The 11,126-nt window shown below is 34.4% G+C and overlaps 3 protein-coding genes across 3 annotated transcripts in view; 1 reads left to right on the forward strand and 2 right to left on the reverse strand.

The window, feature by feature from the left end:
* The window catches only part of LOC148303642 (uncharacterized), a 384,039-nt gene extending 377,758 nt beyond the window's left edge, over positions 1 to 6,281 (forward strand). Inside the window, exon 9 of the mRNA XM_088269612.1 lies at positions 5,589 to 6,281. Coding sequence (XP_088125738.1) covers positions 5,589 to 6,148 — 560 coding nt within the window. The 3' untranslated portion in view covers positions 6,149 to 6,281. The remainder of the gene's footprint in view (positions 1 to 5,588) is intronic.
* kune (claudin) lies at positions 1,397 to 4,904 on the reverse strand. The gene is made up of 2 exons (XM_088269619.1): positions 4,710 to 4,904; positions 1,397 to 3,801 (listed from the first exon to the last, which is right to left on the reverse strand). Exons 1-2 carry the CDS (start codon positions 4,846 to 4,848, stop codon positions 3,245 to 3,247), a joined length of 696 nt encoding a protein of 231 aa, XP_088125745.1. The 5' UTR covers positions 4,849 to 4,904; the 3' UTR covers positions 1,397 to 3,244.
* Positions 6,282 to 6,863: 582 nt separating the features above from the next.
* LOC148303648 (transcription termination factor 5, mitochondrial-like) lies at positions 6,864 to 8,751 on the reverse strand. The gene has a single exon (XM_088269622.1). The coding sequence runs from the start codon at positions 8,610 to 8,612 to the stop codon at positions 7,050 to 7,052; it is 1,563 nt and encodes a 520-aa protein (XP_088125748.1). The 5' UTR covers positions 8,613 to 8,751; the 3' UTR covers positions 6,864 to 7,049.
* Positions 8,752 to 11,126: the final 2,375 nt, after the last annotated feature.

An 11,126-nucleotide genomic window follows, 5' to 3' on the forward strand; every position in this document is an offset into this window, starting at 1 on the left:
TTCGATTCCTAACCTAATCGTTTTCAAGTATTTGGCATACCTGATAGTCCCAAGTTTTTATTTTTAATAAAATAAAATTAGGCATTTATCCACTGAACTTCTCAAATTAATATCTGATAAAATAATTGATGTTAATCATCTATCCAATTGATATCACAATCATTTTGTAATTCCTTGAAAATGAGCTGTATCCTTATTAGACTTCCTGCAGCCTACAATTGCCCCGCTATCGCCAAAAGTACCTGATTCGGAGTTTGTCAGTGTGTTACAAGTTATGGATTCCATGATTGATTAACATTGGTCGTCAGCATGCATTAAACCTACGGAAAGAGTGCATGCTTATTTCTTTATAACAGAAAAAGATTGGGTCGATAATGACGAATTTTGTTAAAGGGAAATTTTCTTTGATTTAAAACCAATGAGAGGATATTGTTTGGCGCCATGTACAGGAAACTGAGTGAAATACTGAGAAAGAGAAATGACTTTAAGTAATATAACTGACAGCAATAACTTCGACATATACATATATGAATTCAAGAGTTAAAAGCAACATAAATCTTCTTTTGATTATGTTAGACTAAACTGTATGTTTTATTGTAAACCTATTAGCTATTTTATATTTTCTTCTTTCTTTCTTATATAATTTTCTTTAAAATATATGACACAACCACATGTACAAAAAAAGATATTAGTGGAAATTTTCATTTTACTTCACACAAAATTATATTAAATGATTTTCACTTGCATCAATATAAATAAATAAACGCATTTATAAAAATCAATTCACGATTACTCCTAGAGCTGGAATGCTGTGAAAACTCAAAATAAAAACAAAATAAGTATCAAATTATTTTTTTATTATCAAAATAATAAAACATTAAAATTAACAGAAAAAATCAGACAAATGAATAACAAATCAAAATTTAAAACCAAGTTTTAAGAGAATATCACCACTCAGTTTTAATTTTAATAAGAATAGTGAGACATGACAATCTCTGTACATATAGCAATAAAAAATAATAATAAAATTATCTTGAATACCATGTAAATAATTTTAAAGATACATAAAAATTATAGTACACAATACTGCAGTACTAAGGCAAATTGCATTAAATTTGTATTAATCCAATTTTTTTTTTCTAATCTTTGCTGATAAATGTTTTTGAGTTTATAATTAAATTGTAATTTATTTACATACATCTTTGATTATAAGCATTTAAGGTGCTGTAAATCCATTACCAGTAGTTTTACAGTGATTCAAACAAGTTTATCCAATTTACTAAACAATTTACAGCAATTTGTCTCAGTAGGGCAGAATAACTTCACATTTGAAATGTCAGTAATGCTTAACTTATATAAAAAATATTTTGTAGTACTAAAAAAGGCACTTGTTTCACACAAAATACACATTCATTGTGTACAATAGGACGGATTCATTATCATGGGAATGCTAAAACATTATGTATATATTACACCTATCAGATCATGCAAAAATGCAATAAATTCATATAATAAACAAGCCAATAAAATACTTATTGTGAGATATGTTACAATTAGATTCAATTTTAAAATATTAAACAGATTGTATATCTAATGCAGTGTATTTTTTTGATTTTCCTAAATTGAGTATCATCCAACAGATAGGCTATATTGTCAATTGAACAATTGAATGGCAACATGACCAATCTCATTTTTTGGCACATGGGAGAAGAGACTCCCTTTTTGTCAAAAAAAATTAGACGGTTCATTTTGTCACCTAAGGAGTGATATGTTTTATAAGTAAAGAGATTGCGGTAAAAAAATACATGCTGCAGCATTCTGTAACTTATTTAAGACACAATCATTTTTATAAATGTTCTCATTTTCTAACAACTTTTTTCCACTATTTACTTTCCCATATAGTGTCCTTCATCATGAGCTTCTACTGTATCCCATAAAATATATTCCACTCCTACACCCAAAAATCAAGAGCAAAGGACTGATCACGTTGCGTTCGTGTAATTAGCGATCAAGTTAACAAAGCATGTAATTGATGCGTTCCCCTAAGCACCATCTAGGTGAAGAAATGGGTAAAAAAAGAAGAATATCCTATTATACCAGCTTGCTAAGTAAGGCACTTGCAGAATTATTTTTTTTAAGTTCTTTTTTTAAATATCATTATTTAATAATATTAGAGTAGATTTCTTTTATGCAAAAGAGCATCATTTCACATTTTAATGTCGTTTTAAAAGAACAGTTTATATAATATATGTGGGTAAATAATTGAACTTTTTAATTTACAAGTAAATTAGTACTCATGGTAAGTAGTTCTCATATTCGAAATAAATCATACAATGTCATATCAATTCTAAGTTGGTACCTATCTATTCAACAATATTCAATTTGAAAATCAAACTTAATTATAAAATATTGAGATTATTCTCCGCATCAACTTGTGTAAATTTAACAAAATTAGTTTTGAGTTGATGCGAGTCACATGTTGGTGCTATTATCTATTTGTACATTATTAAACCTACATATTTTGTCGACCCCTCAAATGTAAACTATCGTACCTCAAAGCCTCACTTGAAATTGGCCAATGATATTTCATATTTTATTTACATGAAAAAAAACTCCATTTAAAACAATCATTATTCAATTGGTTTTACATGGAGTGGATGCATGCTTATTTTTACTAAGATTTTTTAATATCAATGCCTTAACACACAAACACATAATTACAGTATTTCCAGGAGAAACATTAAAAAGTTTAATGCGAACAAAAAAAAAACTTTTTTTTTTTCACTCATTAATCTTTAGCACTCCTGTGTCTAAATTATTTTTACCTAGTATCAATTAATTGATTTTTTTTAATGGGTTCTCACATTAGTTCTATACATTGTACTAACATTGTAGTGTGTGTAATTTTTATAATTTATAATACTTTAGAGACTGTGCAATATAATGTTGAGCCAAATTCAACGTCAGAGTTGACTTAGTAAATATGATGTCGAGCCACAATTAACACGGAGTGGTAAGCGTATAATGAAAGGATTATTTTAATAGTCAATTATCAAAATAAATCAAAACTTTAAAAATACAAAAACTGAGAAATTAACAAAAATATACACAAAGAGTATTACTCTTATAAGTATATATTTCGCACTAAGGCGTAGATAGATATGTGTAAAATGGCCAGTTTGGGGGTGATGATAATTTACATACGAAGAGTTGGCAAGATAACCAAATATAAATAAATAGTTGTTTAGGTAGTGTAAATATCGGTATGGCCGCCAACATAGCCAACCTTTCGTTCGTCCAGACCGTAAGACGAGTGCTCGCGGCTTTGGATCTCGTGCAAACGCCGATAACGCTGCACGCGGGCTTCCACCAGGAACAGGATCCCAGCAGGAAACAGGAGTAGCACGCCAATGACGCCGAGCGCGTACGCCCAACCCAAGTTGTTGTGCTCCCAGTTGGGCATCCAGTCGCGCCCGTCGCCGCGTGCGCCAAATGTGATGACGGAGATCAAGCCGCTGAGCCCTCCGATGACAAGCTCTGCGCCCAACGTTAGGAGCAGCACGATGTAGCGATCGTCATCTTTGGAACAGCTCCAGTAGAGCCCGGCGCAAGCGAGCGCTGCTAAACACAGCGTAAGGGTGATGGTGAAGAAGAACTGAGTCGCCACGAAGAAGCCAGGCAACAGGATGTTGTGGATAATGTAGTATTCTTCTTCGAATACCCACCAGCAGCCCGTGAAGATTACATCCTTATACCAGTGGCGGGGATCCTCGAATCCATTGAAACACACTTGCCATAGGCCTGGACAAAATGTGTAGAAATTAATCAATTTACATAAAACAAAATTATCTGCTAATACCAATACTAAAAAATCAAAAACGTTATAGCAAGGAATCATTCCCCAAGTAAACGTAAATCGAAACACTACTGTATATGAAATCAATCAACTACTACTACTACTATTACTACCATCATACCGTTTCCTCACAGGGGTAAGCAGAAAGGATAGAATGCCATCTTCTGTCCCGACATACACACCTAGTTTCCTTTACATCCATACATGCCCTCAGATTACGCAGGCAATAAACACCACCAGATTTTAGTTTCTCATTGATCTGAAGTCTTTTTCGGCCGTCCTCGTTCTGTTCTCACGCTCACATTCACCATATATACTTTCTTAGTCATTCTCTCATTACTTACTCGCTCCACATGTCCATAGCCATTTAAATAACTCTTCTTAATCTTTTCAATTTTATTTACAATTTATTGAAGTACCAACAGTTAGCAATCTATTTTAACTAATATAAATTTCCGTCTGATTGGTTCCCAACTAGATTATGAAAACTGTATTTGTTTTTGATGATGTACTGATAAAATGTTTTAAAGCAAAACTCAAAATGTTTAATGGGTTTATTTAGGTTTATAATAACTTTTTTGTAAAGCCTTTTGTTCCCGGACAGGGATGTACAATTCACGTTAGTTGAATAGTTTGTATTTTTATGTTACTCATCGATAACTAGAAAACATTCGGATGTTTCTGTATACAAACTATGTCTTGCAATAAAAAGTTAATTAAATATGAAAAAACATAGTCGCACAAGTTAATAATATTGGTAAATATATGATTAGTTTGATTAGCGTCATGAAATTTGATGAAGTAAAACAATGCCACACCTTCCTGTTAACATGTAAATAAAGGGGTTACTTACCGATTCGTATGAATTTTGGGTTAACCAATTTTCCGTCCGTTTCCAACCAATATGGACTGACAAACGATATTACAACAAAAAGAAATCCAACAGCGAAAAAACCGAGAGCACACAGCCCCGTTTTCGACTTAGAAACCATTCTTACTTTTCGAGGCGTCCACGCCCGTTGACAAGTATTATACAAAAATTTACAGTGATTGACGCTGACACATCATAGAAAAATAATAAAATAGAAAAGGCATCGACAAAAATTAAATATGTGACAAGAATTGTCAATGGTCTAAATAATTTCATGGTCATATTAGGTACCTACTTACCTACTTTACAAATAGATGTCGTTAGGGGTTTTAATTTTATAAAACATGAAAGTAGTGCAGAAAAATTACGGGAAAAAAGACAAATTTACAAGAAAATAAAACTTTACTTAAATAAGAAACAAAGTTTCTGAAAACGGTCAGTTCACGCAAATAGAATCACAAAGAAAATGCTTCATGTATTAATTATACAAACTCAAATACTTGACCCAAAAAGATTTCATGAGTTTTTTCGCCTTGTGTAAATTTTGTTTTATCCACACAATGGTCTCATAAAACCGTCAACGATAAATAACTCATAAGCTTTACAAAAACAAAATTTTCAATAATTTAAATTGAAGTCTAAATATAATTAGTCAGAATTAATTTCTATGTAAAATTTTTAAAAAAAGTTTATTTTTTTACTTTCTTGACCTCTCTTACATTACTCACAATAAATATTTGTAAAATTTTAATCAAATTATATTGATTAGCAGAACTTATCGTATTTTAAAATAATAATAAGAAATTTAATGTGCTTTGGATTCTATGAAAGTAAATGTGTTAATTTTTTTCCTTGTTTCAGTGTTTTATGAGCCAACAGACATTAGGAAGGCGGCAAAACCTTTCGCAAAGAAACACCGGAGGGCTCTTAGTTTTGCATCACCAAATCTTAACGAGCTGGTAGCCATGGCTTCTTATTTGGGACATACTGGCACATTTTCTGTCAACGACATAGATTCGATCCTACAGATGTGTAAGACAGTCATGAAACATGTCGAAAACCTTATTGTAACTATGGGACAGAAAGGTGTACTAATAGTGAGAAGAAAAAACCAAGCGGGTTTTTTTACTCAAGGAAATGAAATGGTTTATATAATGCCAAAAGTAGGAGGAACAGAAATAGAGAGTAGGGTATATAGTGTAGAAAAGGTAGAGAATGTGCGGAGTGTGTCAGGGGCGGGAGACTGCCTGGCTGCAGGGTTCTTGGTTGCGATGCTAAGAGGAACTCCAGAGCCCATATGTGTGTCAGTGGCCCTCCAAGCGGCTCGCATGGCTCTCACTTCTGATCATGCAATTCCTCAACACTTTTTTGATCATCAGCACCCTTGTTGGAACTCTGAAGCTCCTTATTCTAAAATATAACATATTATACCTCTAATATTCTCTTAATTTATATGTTTTACCCATTTAATACTTTACAATTTATATTTTAATATATAAGTCAATTAATTTCAGTTGTAATATGTAGTTTTTTTTATTAAATCATCCCCACACATTGATTGTTTCATTGACTTATAAAATGATACCCAAGGTCCAAAATATATCCACCCATTCCCATAACTCAATATTGGTCCTATCTATTAGTAGCTTACATTATTATACCATATCATTTTACTGAAATTTCTAAGAATGAATTCCACACCACTGCAAGTGCTATTTGCAACATACTTAGTGAAATGAGGCAATTTCTCTTTATAGATGAAGAATTTTACACCAAAATACTGTTTATTGGAAACCATACATCTTATCAATTTTCATATCCGTAGAAAAAAATGAAAGAAAATACATAATATTATTGAAGCAGTTCTAAATTTAATTTTTATTTAAATATATGCCATTGAGATGAAACTGAACACAAATCCATTAAAAGTGTACTCATGTGAGGTTAAAGGACATATACTGTTTTAGTCAGTCCTAGAAATAATTTGCAAGGCAATGTCAGAGACAAAAAGCTATTTTCTAAAGTATTTACAAACACCCTGTGTCACATTCATCTATAATATATTATCATTGATGTATGTACATATGCTTTAAATATTTAAATTAAATCACCTTCTGTAAATTGATAAGAGTTACATTGATAACAGCCATATATTTGATAAAGAAAGTATTATACAATTCCAACATATTTACAAAAATAATTCTAAATAAGTTATATAAAAATGATAAATATTTTATTTTCTATATGAGAAATTCAATACATTTGTTAAATATTTGAGCAATTTTGTAATAAGAGTAGCTCCCCAATGGTTCAAGTGAATGATTAACCAAAACTCGATATGGGTGTGCGTCTTGAAAGCATCCAGATACCATTTCCACTAAAAAAGTTTTCTTTTTCCAATAAATATAAAGTTAAACTTAACATAGCATTATTGGATAACTTGCTGAAATCTAGTCCTTGGGCATATTGACCCAGAGAGACCAAGTCTTCATTCTTCCAATGACCACCGCGGAGACGTAGCAAAGGTTGCAAGTAATGCTCTACACTTTCTAGAGAATATAACACTATTTGGCAGTTAGCGAATATTTCACTCGAGTTGAAATATTTTTGAAGTAATGCAACAACCAAGCTAATATTTTTAGGAGGAACTTTGGTAAAAAAGCGATGTTTTTGTAAACGAGACTGTAGTTCTTGATATGAAAACATGTTTTCTAATAAGCCAACTAGTGTTCGGATCCCATCAAGCCCCTTACTACTGTCTCCTTGTGATTGCGCGAAACTTTCATAATGTTGCGAACAGCTCGCTAGAACATTAAGGGTAATGCACTGTTTGTTTTTCTCTCGGAGAGCGGAGAGTCGTGAGTCCACTTTGGTTTTGTTTAAGGCTAAACGGAGAAATCTAGGGTTATGTATATGGAATTTTAGTTCAGAGTCTTCATTCAGGGCAAGCAATCTATCGCGTAAAGTGACTGGACTGAGGGCGTAGATTTCAAAACAACGGCGCTGGGTTTCCATAGGAATACTAAACTCATTGAGAATGTCTCGAGTTTTCAATATTGAGCTGTAGTTGACTAGCAAGACATTAGGAATAAGTCGGAATACTTCCCGAATGTCCACTTCTGCGAGACTTCCGATTCTTTCTAATACGGTTACGATGTTAGATGGATGAGCTTGCAATATTCCAAAATGCGACCTTATTTTTGAGTCTTTGAATTGGAGACGGTTTTGTAGAATGTGGAGAAGTTCATCTATGACTTTCAGAGGGCGGTGCTTGATGCGAGGATACAAGGCGAGTTTCTTCTGGAACACTTCAGGCGGTAGGTCAACGGAGAGCTCAAGGTAGCGTGCCAGGACTCGCATCCTCACTTTGAGCAGACTGGTTAAGGAGTCAGAAGACCGTTCTGCAACCGATCGCGATGTAGGCCACTTGGACAAGTATTGCACAAGCCGATTTTGAACAGACACATCGCGCCCCACGAGATGCAGATCCTTCAGCTGACCAATCGTTTTTCTGGATACCAAAGGCAAATAACGAGGCAAACCTTCTTGGAGATCTCGGAACCCGCATTCTGATAAGACATCGGCGCGATATTTGAGAGTTACAGGTGTCAAGCTAAAAAGTTTTGGGTTTTCCAACATTTTATCTTTAGAAAAAGAATATTCTGAGAGTAGTTTCGTAATATCAAGTATGTGATCTTTGCTAAAATTATAAAACTGGGAATTCTTGCTGAGAAAGTCTTGAATTTTTTCATCAGTAACTTCAAAATAATCTGCAAAGGATTTAATAAACTTTTCTCGGGATTCAATTTTCCCATTTGTAGTATATCTAGAAAAATATCTTATTATTTGACACACCGAACAGAGGTTATTTTTGCTTTTAAACATTGAAATAGCGTTATAATAAAACTATAATGAAATTTAACACTAAATAAATTAAGGCATACTTTTCAATTTAAAGAATATTTTATTTTTAATGTACTTTTCAAATTAAAAGATAACCTCCAAGATCTAAATCGAAGATTGTCAAAATGTTAAATGTCTTCTTCTTCTTCTTTTTTTGATGGCTTTTCACCCTTCTTGGGTGTTATAGCCAGTGTCGAGTTATTCTTTATTTACACTTTTTACATTTGACTTATAAGTGTTAGTATTCCTGTTAGTAGGGTTAGTTTTATTAGTTATGTTAGTTTGTTTAGTGAGTTATTTTAGTAAGTTATCATACACCTTTACAAATTTTTACAATTAATTTTAAGATATTTACAAATTATTTTATAAACAAGTTTGTTAGGGGAGGTTAGTAAGGTTAAGATGTTGGTAGGAAATGGGACGTTTATGCTGGAGAGGTCTGAAAGGAAGCTCGGGTAGCCGTCATTCAACGGGCACCCAAAGAACATGTGATCTAGATCCTCCTCTTCAAGACGGCATTCACACATGGCAGTATCCCGGACATGTATTCTAAACAAGTGAGCACTGCAACAGCAGTGGCTTATTCGCATTCTGCATAAGGATGTTGTCTCGAACTTGTTTAGAGTTATCCGGGAGAACCAGGGTTTCTCCGTTACCAAAGGACATATATTATACAAATTTTTACCCTTTATTTGGGCAGAGGTATCCCAATGTTCCTGCCATGAGTGAAAAAGTCTTTTCTTTACAATAACGAGGAGGTCATCGATGCTAAGCTCATTCACATATTCTGGGCCCCCGCTAAGGACGGCCTCCTTTGCCAGGGTATCCACCTTCTCATTTCCCTCTATGCCACAGTGGCTAGGAATCCAGGCAATACTAATTTTTTTATTTAACGAGGCCGCCCGTAGTAAGAGGAATCGAGTCTCGATGCAGCATTCATCTTCGGGGTATAGGAAAGGAGGAGACTTCAATTTCTGTAGGACACTCAGAGAATCCGACAGAATTAGGAACTTGTTCTCTTGAGAATTTAATGCATATTTTACAGCCTCTCTAATAGCGATATTTTCTGCAGTAAATATCGATGCTTCCCGGTGAAGCTTAAACAATTTTTGAAATTTATTGTATTCGCAATAAAAGGCCGCTCCCGTGTGGGCCGACGAGTCCGACCGAGATCCATCAGTGAAGATGATTTTCCAACCTGTCCACTTGGAAGCCCGGATTTGGTGGAAATTTCTATTGGGTTGGAGGTGGCTCTGAACTCCGAACGAGAGTAAAACATTTGGGGAAAATATATGGGCACTGAAAGGATAGCGATAAAGGGGAAAAAGGTCTTGAGTGTTTATATTATTTTTAAAGGTAGTGTAGATTTTAAAACTGTTAACTAATGATGGGGGGTTTTTGTTTCTCCAAAAAGAGGAGAAATTCACATATTGGGAGAGATTTTCTATTTTTTTAAAAAGGAGATTATCTTTTTTAATTGAACATTTTAAGAGAAATTTATCTGCCAAGTACTGTCTTCTCATTCCGAGGGGGGGATCAGAGGCCTCCACTTGCAAGGCGTTAATTGGAGAGGACTTCATCGCTCCGACAATCAATCTCAGGCTCTGTGACTGTATCCGGTCAAGTCTCTGAAGATTTTTTTTCGAACAGGGTTCCAGAATGACTGACGCATAGTCGAGATGGCTGCGGATATACGCAGTGTAGAACAGTCTCTGAGTGAACGGATGGCTTCCCCACCACACCCTTGAGACTGCTCTCAACGTGTTCAATCCGGCTTGGCACTTGTTTACTATGTGATTTGTGTATGAGTTCCATGTAAGATGAGAGTCCATTATTACACCTAAGAACTTAATTTGTGTGACAGTTGGGACTGCATCATCTCCGTGCTGAATTTTTAAGGCTGGGATTTTTCGCTGTCTGCAAAAAACTATAGCATTACTTTTGTTCGCTGATAGTTCAAGGCCGTGTTCCACTAACCAATTCCTTATGTTTCTCATACTAGTATTTAAAACAGTTTCCAAAGTCTTAACGTCTCGACCAGACACATAAAGGAAGAAGTCATCCGCGTATTGCAATAAAGCTGAGGGTCTAAGGATTACATTGCTTATATCATGCGTATAGATATTGAAGAGAATTGGGCTCAGGACGGACCCCTGAGGGAGGCCCCTGCTCAACTCTCTTCCTACCGTTGCCTGACCACGTACCTGAATCTCCACTTGCCTGGAAAGAATCAGGTTTGCTACAAATGAAGTTAATTTACGCGGAATGCCTAGACGTAACATTTTACTTTCCAGAATGTGTATTATGACATTGTCATACGCTCCACTAATATCTAGACACACTCCTATTAAAAACTCATTTTTTGAGAATGCCACCCTTATATCGGAAGTCAGGACAGAAACGCTTTCAATAGTGCTCTTCCTTTTCCTGAAGCCAAATTGAGATTCGGGAAGAGTTTTGGAGCTCTCCACAAACCAATCCAGACGATATTTCACC

This window comes from Brachycentrus maculatus, unplaced genomic scaffold, assembly GCF_059751285.1.
Source record: "Brachycentrus maculatus isolate JH-2025_06_01 unplaced genomic scaffold, ASM5975128v1 h1tg000358l, whole genome shotgun sequence".
NCBI classification, from domain to species: Eukaryota; Metazoa; Arthropoda; class Insecta; order Trichoptera; family Brachycentridae; genus Brachycentrus; species Brachycentrus maculatus.